At 40.0% G+C, this 13,702-nt stretch overlaps 1 protein-coding gene across 1 annotated transcript in view; it reads right to left on the bottom strand.

The window, feature by feature from the left end:
- The window catches only part of ablim2 (actin binding LIM protein family, member 2), a 100,713-nt gene extending 87,428 nt beyond the window's left edge, over positions 1 to 13,285 (bottom strand). Inside the window, exon 1 of the mRNA XM_030432091.1 lies at positions 12,930 to 13,285. Coding sequence (XP_030287951.1) covers positions 12,930 to 12,942 — 13 coding nt within the window. The 5' untranslated portion in view covers positions 12,943 to 13,285. The remainder of the gene's footprint in view (positions 1 to 12,929) is intronic.
- Between the last annotated feature and the right edge of the window lie 417 nt (positions 13,286 to 13,702).

The raw sequence follows: 13,702 nt of genomic DNA on the forward strand, positions 1-13,702 counted from the left end.
ATGTTCATTTCAACTCTTAAATTTCAACCAAATTCTGATCCCACAGCGGCATCTTTGCATGTTCGTGTGGTCGTCATGAGAACAGACACACACTGGCGGTGGAGCTTCAGACTGAGAAGCACTTATCTATACGAAAAGCTGATGTTGAGGATTACTTGATCACCAGGGAAGCACAACATGAAGCAAATCTCTGTCTTCACAACATTTTCCCTCCAGTCTTGGGCAGAGAATTAACACACACAAAAAATACTTGGGTGACCTACTTTTAGGCTCCTACTTTAAAACTCCTTATTAAGACCACAACATGCAATGTGATTAGGGCATGTTAATCTGGTTAATTGGTTAATTCACCAGGGGACTGTGGAATATCCAGGAAATCAAGAAAGGGAAAAGAAATAGGAGAGAAGGAAAAGGGACAAGATAGGAAAGGAAAGTTAATAGGAGATAGAAGGAGAGGAGACATACAGAAAGGAAAGGAAGGGAAAGGAAAGGTTATGAGTTAGAAGGAGAGGATGCATGAAAGTACGAAGGACAGGACAGGACAGGAAAGGAAAGGACAGGAAAGGACAGGAAAGGAAAGGAAAGGAAAGGAAAGGTTATGAGGTAGAAGGAGAGGATGCATGAAAGTTGGAAAGAAAATGAAAGGAAAGGAAAGGTTATGAGATAGAAGGAGTGGAGACATGCAAGGAAAGGAAAGGAAACAAAAGGGAAGGACTGGAAAGGAAAAAGAAAATGTTATGAGATAGAATGAGAGGAGGAAGGAAAGAAAAAAGGAAAGGAAAGGAAAGGAATAGGATAGCAGGAGAGAAGACAAGGAAGATGGAGAGGAAAAGAAAGGTAACAGGAGGCAGAAGGAGGGGACAAGAAAGGAGAGGAGGTAGTGGGAGATATAAAGAAAGATAAAAGGAGACAAGAAAGAAGGAAAGGAAAGAAAAAGCCAAAGGACAGTAATATTACAATAAACAATAATAATAGTAAAAAAAATCAACAATATAATAAAAATAAATAGAAACTAGACTCTTATATACATAATATGCACAGAAAGGAAATGAAAGGAAGTAGAAAGAAGGAAATGAAAGGAAGGAAAGGTAATAGGGGATATAAGGAGATATAAAGCACAGGAAAAGAGGAGGGATATTGTAAAGACAGGTGAGCTAGCCTGTATATGACGAGAGGAAGGGATGAGGTTGTTGCCTTCCTCTAACGCTCTTGTAGAAACAAAAGATGGAGAGGAGGTAAGAGGAAGGAGGTTGTTATAACAGATATACTATAGCTTGAATCAGTACACAGCACTGTGTGAATAATCAGACAGCCACAGACAACGATCCAGTCTCCTGGAGCGATCAATCACAGTAGAACACACAAACACACACACACACACACACACACACACACACACACACACTTGACACACACACTGAGAAGAAAGTGAATTGATGAATAATTCACTGTAGCCCATTGATCTTTGGGTCTCTCTCCTTCTCCCCACATAGCAGTAATCTGATCCAGGTTCTAAGTGCAGCGTTAGCGCTCAAAAACACAAAGGACGAAATGTCCTGTTTCCTCTTATAGGGTCCCCAAAAATAGCTCCTGTGGACACATGTCCGTCACATCGTAATTGTTGCTGAGTTATTACAGGGACACAACATCATAAACTGCAATCCCTGTAAGACAACAATACAGCAAGTTTCTAATTAGAGAGAGACAGCTAATGTGAAACACATTTTGAGATCATTAGTATATGTAAACTATATACCTAACACAATACAATCACCACAAATGATGTGTTCAAGTTTTGGTTCTGACTACAATGTTGTATGTTTTTCTTTTATCTTGGTTTTCTTTGCCTTGACAGAGACCTTTGAGATAGGTCCACACTTTAATTTTATGCAGTTGCACACACACGACATCTACTGCATGTGCTGGAGCAGGGATTCCTCTTGGTAGGACACAGCTACTAGGCTATAAGAGCTTTCTCTGTTAAGGAGCTCTGTGGTTCCTCAAAGACCAGTACTGCGAGACAGGTTTACTATTGATCAAACTTTAATTTGAGACAAAGGATTAGTGCTGATTTACATCTCCCATTACAGTGAATCAGGAACAAAGACTTCAGCGCGAACTAAGTACAATATGATATGTAAAAATGTATATGGGCTGGTATTGATACTGACCAATCCAGTGTTGCTCAGGATCTAGCTATGGTCAGCTTCAAAAAAATTGCATGTCAGCTTTAACAGGAGTGCCTTGCTCTTGCATAGGTGCATGAGCCCTGAGATCCTAACCTTTTCAAGCTTTCCGACCCTTTAACTTGTTGACAAAAAACAAATTAACAATGTACAGTGATTCCTAAATGACATACTGTATCTAGTATCTTGAATCTACATTAGAAACCACGGATGCACACCATCAACTATATCCAGTGAAAGCACACAAGCATTCATATTGTGAGGAACATAACACTTCAAGCCCCAGCAAGTTTAAAGTTCTCCTGAGATGAGCTACAATCCATCACAATGTTTGCATTTCCAGAGTGGCCAAGAGGTTTTTCCAGTTTGTAAATTGGCAGCAGTTCACAGAGTTCAACTTAAAGAATTTCAGGTGCCTCAAGGTCGAGTCAGGGTTAAATGACGTGTGATATTGACATTTTGAAATGGTGTACATATACAACCAATACGGGCTGCCTTGATAAAGACTGAACTGGATCATGGAGTGATGATCGCAGTTGACCAGCTGAGAACTTAGTAGTGGATGACAGATTCAGATCATGGATACCAAGACAAAAATGAAATCCATCAAAGGGTGTCTGGGCTCAGTCAACAGGGCAGGGAGAACAGCTACCCCCTCACTCATTTGGATTGAAAGGAGTCACCTGAGGTGGTCCACTTATGGATCTGCCATAGGATCCACCAGCATTAAGTATCCAATTTTGCATGGGGACATTTTCCAAGGATTGCACAAGAATAACAAGAGCATGTGACCAGAGTAAAGGACATCACCCGGACCTGGATAAACAACTTAGCAGGGGTGGAAATGGATATTTAAATGGTATACTGGAAATGAACAAAGCTGAAGCTGCAGACTTCCACATATATATGAAGAAAGACTGTTGGGAGCAGCAGTATCTGTTTGATCAAACACTAACTTTGAGTCCCCAGAACGTTGTCAGCCAAGTTCATAGAGCGCTGCATGCAGTGAGATTAGATTTCATTTGATCTATTGGTAAAGCGACATTTTTAGTTATTTATAATAATATCAAATAAGGAACTCAGTGAACTGAATCAGAGTTTTTCAAGATTTCTGGATCTTTTTTTTTTTTAATTGCAGCGGTCATACTCGCTCCACCGGAACAGTATTTTGACAAATCATTAGAAACTCAAAAGTTAATCAAATGTTGTGGCCCTTATAGTCAACAGATCTTAACTCATCTAAACACCTGCAGGAGATTTGGGAGCAATATCTTAGACAGGCGGTTCATAAAAACCTCCAAATTAGAGAACATCTTTTAAAAGAAAGGCATTCATCTAGGGATGGCATCAGCCTTTCAGTTGGTCATTCTACCTCCTTGGTGCAAAATGAAATCAAGACGGCCATGGTTCCCAGAGCATGACTCCCATTGATATTGGCGATGCAATGATTTTTCTCTAGCTCCACAGTCAGATCAAAATTTCCTTTGCTCTGAAATATCTCAACATCTAATAGATGGATTGTACAAATATTCATGTTTCCTGATGATGTGTCCACGACTTTGGTGACTTTGGTGACTTTGGTATATGTCCAAATACCTCAAAAACTCAACTCATCAACCTCAGCTGTACTATGTGTTTAGTGCGAATCAGCAAACGTTAGCATGCTAACATGATAATGGCACCACTGTACTTCAACAAGCAATTTGTAAGATCTAGACATAATTCTAATTGAAAACATTCCGAAAAAATGAACTAACCCTATCGACATAACAGTTCTGGCCTTGTGTCAAAGATGTCTGTGTATTGTATTTCAGAGATAGCTGAAGTAGCTGAAGATCTCACTTTTTTGCACACTGTAAACTGTGTGTCCTTTGAAAACCAAGTGGTTGTGTGATGAACAATTTTTATACAGAAGGCTTTACATAGAACATGACAAACACTGCAGTGTTCACACTGTGTGTATCTTTGCCTGATCGTATCACTGTTCACACTGTGAAATAAACACAATAGGACTGTGTTCTAATAAAAAATGATGTGTCTGAACTAGTTGCTCTGCCACAACTTTGTCCTTTCAGTACCAGAATTCCAGTCCTACCACCCAAAGTGATGGATTTACAACCCTGCCCTATATTCTCATCTACAGCTGGTCTCATCAACAAGGTCCCCCCCAGTGGATATCCGTCTCTAAACATTACATTAGTTGACATCTTTGACCATCATCCCATGACACATATTCTCTATACAGTGAACTTTTGCTCATCCCACACTGAAGAGCTTTGCACAAACTGTATAACTCTGTTTTATTGTTTTATTTGTGTTCTATATTCATGTTCTTGATTGCTGCAGTAATAATAGTAACATTTTTTTTATACACCAAACAGAATGAAGTCTAAAAAAGAATGGTATTTTAGTGTCCACTATCGTCCTGACATTTAGTTTTTACACTCCAGCGTTTGTATTTATTGCTGGCTTCTTCTTCTGTCTTCCATTTGTAATTAAAACCATTGAAGGCTTTTTGTGGAGACAATACCGTAACTGAAATGAAACATTCCAACCTGCTGGAAAGCGTTTTGTGCCAACTTTACCAAATGTGGGTGACAATGGATGTTTAGTGTGCCTGCTTACACAGGCATGTGTTTGTTACTCCAACAGAATGAGCTGTTCACAGAATTTAGCATCAATGTATACCTCCAAAAGTTTTATTTAGATCATATTGTTTGACAAAAGAATGAAACAATGCAGCTGAGGGATGGTAAATATATTTGTGTAAGACTGTCCAGATTTATGCAGTAGCGCAAAAAGTTTGACCTGGATTGTGCAAGGTCACGGCAGAGATGGATATTGCAAAGCGCAAAATAAAAGTGTCTGGTGACTAAAAATTACATTAATGCAATGTAATTGAAGGGGAAGGGTGGGGGACCAGTGTCAGTTGGGTCACAGGCCTTGTTAATGAGACTGGTTGCAGATGGGAAGAAACTGTTCAGGGTCACTGAGGCGATTTATAACACATGGTCTAGTGCATTGCACAAATGCAGTCAGGGTGTGTCCAAGTCAATTTTGCTAGTTTAACTTCATAAGTTAAACCAATCAGGGTGCTAGCCCCCATTGGCTTTAAGAGTCAGGTGTACCGTACCTGGAGTACCGGACCCCTGATCCACAGACTGAGACCCATGAGACACTAACACTGAACCCCCCTCCCTCCCCCTTCAATTACATTACATTAATGTAATTTTTAGTCACCAGAGACTTTTATTTTGCCTGTTTTACATCCATCCTATAAAGAATCACATGAACAGTTCCCTTACAATGTCAGCTAATTCAACTACGTGGCTGCACTTATCTAATCAACATGCTATGGCTCCTTGAACGCAGCCTGTGAAATAACTCTGTGTGCTTTATTGTGGAGCACCCGCTGAAAATGCACGGTTGACCTCAATGGCTGCTGTCACACCTAAATGTCAAACACTCAGCAAGTTCAACAAAGAAGACTCAATTAACAGGAGGCTCCAGGCTGTGTGATGGAGGTATGCAGGAAGGAATAAATAAAGTATGACTTGATAGATGTGAAAGCCATATGCTATAGGAAAGCAAAAGGGAGCACATTTCTATTTTACAATCCTGTTGCATTTTTGCATTGTAATTCACTTGCAATACACATATCAAGGGTCCCTGATAAATAAAAGAAATACACAACGTTTTGGTGAAATGCCTTAGGCTGAGCAAAGGGATGTATGTCAGTGGTAATAAGAGATCTTTCATAATAAAAACAATGACGAAATGTATGTTTTGTTTTCATGACGAGAAAGGACAGGACTAAAATGTTAGCGATGGGCTGTCAGACATTTAAAATTCATGATATCTTCCCCGACCAGTGCATCTAGCTTGTCTGTTAAAATGTAATGTATCCCTATTCCCAATCCTGACCACAGATCTGTGTGTGAGCCTCCTGTCCTATCATAAATAAATAAAGCAATTGTTCGTTAAATCGTTAAACTTTACTCTTAACTCTCTTGGGTCCAGGGTATAATTGGCCGTTTTCGACTACTTTTGATTTTACCTTTATATTTCAATATTAAAAACTGTTTACCTTGCCTTGTTTGGTGTCATTTTTTTTTCAGCACAACCTCACGTGTGACTGTACAGTTATCTTTTTTTTCTATTTTGACACACTTTAACAACACATTGGACCCAAAATCACACACAAAACACAGCATCCCAGTAGGAAAAAGTTGGATTTTTTACTGTGAAAACCACAAACATGTGTAACGAACCATTTTTGCAAATGCAAATGCAAATATAAATTGATGTTTGCGAAATTTGTAGATATGTTTTTGAAATTTACAAAGATATATACAACTATATTCATTAAAAAAGTAACAAAAAGAACGTAATGTATTCTGAAAGTTGACTAACATAGGGTTAGGGTTAGGGGAAATGACTCTGACTAAAACCGGACTCAGATGTGTTGAGTTGTCGTCGACTTAAATGTGACAAAAACTAATAAGCATTTTCATTTAAAGACTAAGACTGTGACTAAATCTAAAATAGCTGCCAAAATCAACACTGCACTGTGGGGACACACTGCCTCAAGTTCGTTATTCGTCCGTCGCGATGTTTCACTGCCGATGTCGTCATCTGCGAATTGGGCAGACAATCGCCCAACCCTGGAGGACAAACAACATGCCATTCCTGCCATCATCAAAAGGCCCATCTAAAACAGCGGGCTGCAGGGAAATGTCACAAGCCTACACCACATTGTAGACTTAATTGCTACTGTGTGTGTGTGTGTGTGTGTGTGTGTGTGTGTGTGTGTGTGTGTGTGTCTGTGTGTGTGTGCCTGCGTGTGTTTGCCTGTGTGCGTGTAGCCCCTGTGTTGAGGCTGAGCACCAGTGAGGTCAGCCAGTATTTATCCCAGTAAGAAGAGCTGTGCTGTCAGCCCGACTGCTGCCTGGATTTGCCCATCAGTCATTCCATTCAGCAGTGCTGGACCACCTCTCTGCAGTCAAAGGATGACTAAGCAATATTCAAAAATAAAAATAAACAATTTACTCAGTCTTAACAGTAGTTTTTTTCCCCACAGAAGGCATTTGAACGTGTACAGCACAGTTACAAATTTATCCCACATGGCACAGTGGGATAATTATACAAAATAGTCCTCATTAATGTTATAAGTAACACCTGTAACAAGTTCCTACGTGTCAAAATGTTTGCTGTGAATGTCTGCCTATGAACATTTTTAATTCTTAATATGCTGAATGCTTATAATTAAAGGTTTTATTTCAACCCTTGGATCGCCAGGAGCGCTTTACATGGGTTGTTAAAAATGCTTATTAGTGCACAGATGTTGCACAGTAGATGTTGGCAAAATCAGGTCAAGCAAGGTTGTATGAACTGACCATTCCAATTAATGTAATCTTTCTAATTGCCTACCTACAAGAGGGTATTTTCTACAGACATCACAAAGGTTGTCTTCAGAGTTTTCTTCTTCTTAATGTGTGCCAGCACTCGACACAAAACTAATTTTAGCCTTCTGTCACTGGGACAAATTAAATGGAACAGGGGGAAGTAAATTCCTGATACCTTTGACAGATAAAGCGCGTTTACTGTATTGACAGCTTAACTTCTAACTGATCGGATAACATAACTTTATGTTATTCTTATGTATGTATTTCTGTTCTCTGTACATTGGCTTCACTCAAGTTGCAAAGTGAAAGGGAGGTTAATGGGAAACCAATCTAAATACATCTGCTGACATTATTCAATTCTATTCTATTCTATTCTATTCTATAAATATATAATTTTTTATCATATTATTCGTGGTATCCACAAATTCTATATGGAGATTAACAGCATCAAACTGCCAACCCATGTATCCTATACCAGATGGAGCATTATGATATAATCCTAATATAGGCATGGACTTGATACAGCGCACACACACACACACACACACACACACACACACACACACAGACACACACATTCTTAACTAACTCCAGATATTCAAAATTCATGCAAACACACACCGGTATTTGTTCTTTCTCTTTGACTCTATCTTCTCCTTTACAAACGCTTAGTCAAACTGCTCATATGTAAACAAATATATAATTCCTGAAAGGAAACACACAGCGAGGCACACACACACACACACACCCTAAAGGCACATTCCTTTCAGCGCAAAACTCCTGCACGCACTGCCGCTACACATGACTTTTGACACGTGTTATTTTGAGGCAGATCAGGGAGGCAGCCTTTCTCCAACAGTGTCACCAACTACCAAAAGATAATCATATATGTGCGTGTTTATGGGTGGATTTAATTGCTCACTGGCTAGTACTTAGCCAAAAGTTCCTGATTCATACCGATGCCAGTTATTCTCTTAGTCAAGGATTTTGAGATGTTCTACAGTGACTTCAAAAGGCCGAGCTTTGGGTTTTGGTTTGGGTTCAATTATCTTCAAATGTAAAAATCAAGAAATATAAAGCCCTCATAACTCTGCATGCATCAGGGCTGCTGCACGGCCCAATGCCACGTTCATCCTTGCTACATATCACCAATTTAACTTTCTCCGCTATGTGTTACAGGGGAAAATTACACATTATATTTAGAGATGTCAAGCTTAGACCACACCATGACTTTCCTGTAGTTGAAAATATTGATTGACAGACAAAGCTTACTTTCCAGCAGGTGGCGCAGTGACTATATCTCCTAATTGACATGTAGAAGTGCTTTGGGTGGGACTTCGTTCAAATGTAAAATTTTTCAAAAGTTGGAACATTTACGCAGAACTTCTAACAACTTCTTGGTTACTGGCGAATGATTCCTTGCTACTACATCAGCGTCCAGTGAGAGCTCGGACACCATATATTATCATTAAGGCCTTGAGGATGGTCTGATCAACTGTGAGGTGAATTTGTTCAATCTGCTAGGAGGAGCACATAGTTAAAGTAGTTGTAGGAAGAAGCGAGTTATTTCCTGTTGCCATTAAATGATGCTGGAAGTTCAGGTCGGGTCCCCATGAATCGGTAAAGTTTGGTGCAAATTCAACAATATATAACAAAAAAAACTCACAATCTTCACAGTACAGCAATCTCAAGTGTTTTCCCAGCATGTCTGAGGTGTCTGGCTTTCGAACCAGTCGTGAGGATATCGCCAAATAGGCTGCAGGTCCACACGGTTGGGTTCAGCTGTACACAAGCAGGCAGATAACAGCCTGAGAAACAGCATTGATCAAATGTTTCCTTATGTGACCTGTGGCAGTAATCTGAGTTATCAGGCTATTCCACGATCACCCATGCCTATAAGTCCCTAAGAATTAATGCCTGTGATGAAGGGGGTTCCCACAGGAAGTAGAATGCAGGTATAAAGGCTCATTAATGCCCAGAGTAAGATAAGAATATGGATATGGATGAAGCCATCAATCTGTACTCTGGACAATGGCGGCATTCAAAAGTACTGTAAATGCATTTCATATAGTTCTAACATTGTGATTGGTTTTAAGAAATACAAACAAGCCAAAGCAATAGCAGGTTCAGCAAGACTTTTCTAAGAATTAAAAAAAAAAGTGTGGAGAAGGCTAACCCTAACCCTGGGAACTGAACACAAACCCAGTTACCTATCTCATCTAGTGTAACTCAATAACTTTTTGATGTTGAATAAGTCTCAGATAGGGATAATTACAGAATTACTAGAATTGAAAGAAGGCAAACTGGCCTGTAACATGATTATACTACTGTCTCTCTGGGTGTGTTCATGCCAAGCCTTTTCCGAGGGGTTTATTCAAACCGGAGCGCACCACTCCTGCGGTTTGATTAGGTAAACAATGGTGGCACCAAACAATCACACAAAGACACCTGTAAATACAGATCTTATATTTGTCCTTCTCAAAGAAAGAAGCAGATCTACTAAAACACTATCCTAACGGGGGGCTGAGGTCACAGGGTAATGAAGGTTATTGGAAGAATGTCTGGAAAAAATGATATTGTGTTGATAGGATCGGGCTAGATCAGGAAAAACAGACAGAGGAAAGTCACAGTAAGGAATCTAAAGTATGGGAAGTTCTTTCCCATGCCCCCCTTCAAACTGAAACCACTACAAAGTAACAACTTGAGAACACAAATCCTTGACATAACAAAATGACCAATCACCAAAGCAAACTGTTTACTTTTGTGCACAGGGCGTGGACCACGTGGAATGAACATCCAATTGAAGTACTACTGCCCTTGAGGTGACACACTCTACATAAGAGGTCATTCAGAGAATCCCTCTATTTGGGCTGATGCCCACATCTTCAAAATCGAGTTCTAGCCAGAAAGCTATATCGAAATCCCATTGAATCTCTCTCTGTACACACCTGGTACTGTTTTTAGAGACAATGTTTTCCTACATGCTGAGGCTAGCTGTCAATCACAAAGAAGAATTTTCTGCTCATGTCCTCTTGTACATCCAGCGAACATTTTCGAAAGTTAAAAGGTCAAACTTTTAGTAGGCATCACCAAGTAGAGAGACACAAAGTCCCAGACAAACGATGTTTGCCTCTTTTGCTTGCAGTTTACAGCAGTGTGCTAATTAATTTCTCCCGTCTGGACTCCTCGACGAACTGCAGCACTCTCATTAACAGCTCGGGCAGTGCTGCAGAGCATCGATGGGCCTTCTCATTAAGACCAAGGGCCATCTATGCTTTTCTGCTCTTAGGGGTAGATTCGAGGGCTAGAATTTCTCAACTTCTAATTTAGAGAGGAGATTTCCTCTACCATTACGCTGCTATCAAATAGCGTCGGGACCACAGTAAGAACTGAAAAGCCTCATTCACATACTAGTTCAAGGTAGTTACTCCCACTGATACAACATCCTTGTGGTCACGCTAGATAATAATGCTAAATTGGCTAAAATGTTTTCATATCATGCATCTGTGCCAGCTAGCAAACAATTGCAACCAGATATAAAGAAACTGAATACATAGCTAATGTTTAATCTGTCTGCTTGTTTTCACAAAGTGGGAAACACAATTACGCTAGTTAGCATACAGCCTAAGCAACTGTAAGGTGCTCACTCAGATTTAAAAGTTAATGTTTATCCATCTATCGCACAATTCTATTCTCTAATGGTAGGAATTGGAAATATGACCTTAAAATAATATTGTAATTTCCAGGCTAATGACATTTGTCACTTGCGCTAGACGACTGGAGGTTGATTCGCATTGCAAAACCATGCAATATTGGCAAACTTGTTATCAGTAACTCTCACGTTCAAAGATATATAGTTGAAACAGGGTGGTCCGACCTATCTGACGTTTCTACCGTGCTTATTTCATGAACTGCACTGCTTTGCTGACGGCTTTGAAACCTTTGACAAACTGTTTTGGGTAAATTTAAAAACTCTTTTTTATCTTTGTCTGTGACCCAAGAGGTAAATTGGGTTTCCGACCTAACGTTAGTGAAAGTGTTGTTACCAATCAACAATCAAGCATCAAACATGTATTTCAGATCAATGAGATATTTAAATTTTCAAATAACACCACAAAATAGAAAATGTATATTGTATGTCAGCTAGTACGTGAGGCAGGGGTTCTATCTGCAAGGTTTTGTAAACAAACATTGCGATTGGTTCTATATGGTGATAAACAATATATATATATACATAGATATAGATATTTTAATGTCTCTTCAGAAGCACTTGTATGCTAGGACTGAGCCATAAAATCAAATGTCACATTATTTTTGATGGAATACATCAATATAAATATTGTAGGGGTTGGTCATAGGTATTTATGGATATAATGACTTATTGGGTGAAGGCAAAAGTTAGTACAACAGTCCGGTAGGTCCAAAAAAATGACCTCACCTTCCTGTAAAGCAGCCTTCAAAACCTGGAAATGACAATACTTCTGCCGGTAACGGTATCCAAAATCAAAGATGATTTATAGTCTCACATCAGGATAACGATATACTACCGATATATCGCCCAGCCTTATTTGAGGCAATGGAATTTCCTTATTATAAACCTGAATTTCTGTCAACTTGGTAAGCAGCACTTGTACGATCACAAGTTCACGTGTGGACGCTCTTAAGGGTGGAACTTGCGTTGGCTCGAGCAGTACATGTGTTTATTTGCATTATGTAAAAACAAACAGTGAAGCGCTGTTGCTGCAGGACAGTTCAAATTTCAAATTAACACCAGCCTCCTGTCATGTTTGTTGAATCCTCCTCGAGGGGGACAAAGCCAGGTGTGACAGCAGCCCGGCAGGAGTCAGGCCCTGCTTAAGACAGCAGCCGTGCCCCTTTAAAAACAGGAGAGACTGCAGAGCAACATGATGAACAGGGGCCACCAAACCCCACTGTGGGCATGTCTACATCCTTTCTTATTAGCCTGCACGACATTCATTTATACAGGGACAAATCTGAAACTGTGTCTTAACATCAGACAGCATCACATATTGTGATGAGAGTGTACCCTGATGCTGCAGCCTGCATTAACAGACACAGGGTGACAGGACAGTAGTCTTACAATTTGTAAATACACATTAAACACATCATTTTTCACAGGGTAATTCTATCTTTTTGCAAAAGCAGTGTGAAAAATAGGACCAGAACAAAACAAAGACTCAGTGCTGATCAACACACACCTCCACAGGAAGATGAAACGTATGTTATTCTGATTTTGCTCCTTGGCCTATTAAACAAGAATTGACCCAGTTCAAGAGGGGGGAAAAACCAGTACAGTCTACAATGAAATGGGTCTTACCCGTGCTGCTCATGGTACCACTCGGACGTCCTCTCCAGTCAGATGATGCACGGTAAACAAGCCCACTATCCACATTGACAATACATGGATGATGCGAGCAGCCGCAGAGAGAGCACGAGCCTCAGTGTTGTCAGCAAACAGAATGAATGCAGGGAAATGTTAACGAAGGGTGGCGGTGGTGGTGGGGGTGGGAGGGTGCTGCACAGAGCCCGGTTGTCCCTGGCTGCTGAGGACGCGCAGATCGCCACACACAGCCGCACTGAGGAAGACAATGTCCCGCATACACTGCAGGGGCTGCGCCGCCTCACCGTACGGGCACTACAGTGCAGGTTGGGTGTGGGCGCACGGTGGAGGAGCGCGACCGGAGTCAAGCGAGATGGAAGGTTAAATGGCTTTTCCGGTGCGGTGTTTCAAAATAAAAGTGTTTCTGAAAATTCCAATTCAAAATTCCAATACAGTTCAACTTATCTATTGTTTAACTAATTAAAGCTCCAGATATGGACTATTTAGTGAGGCATGTTTGGTTTGAGAATTACCAAGTCAATTACATTTATTTAGCATATTAAATACATGCCATACTTTGCACAATTACTGTGTTAAAGCTTTTACCTATAATATTTTCACAAGTTTTTTCTTTTGTTGTGTGTGTATATATGTGTATATCTTTTTACTATATATCATATTTGGTATACTTCCCTTTCTTACTTTGCACTATATTTTTCTACTGACCTGAGGAGAAAGCCATTATGTTTAGTGACATATTGAAATGAAGT

The sequence above is a fragment of the Sparus aurata genome, chromosome 10 (genome assembly GCF_900880675.1).
Source record: "Sparus aurata chromosome 10, fSpaAur1.1, whole genome shotgun sequence".
Lineage (NCBI taxonomy): Eukaryota > Metazoa > Chordata > Actinopteri > Spariformes > Sparidae > Sparus > Sparus aurata.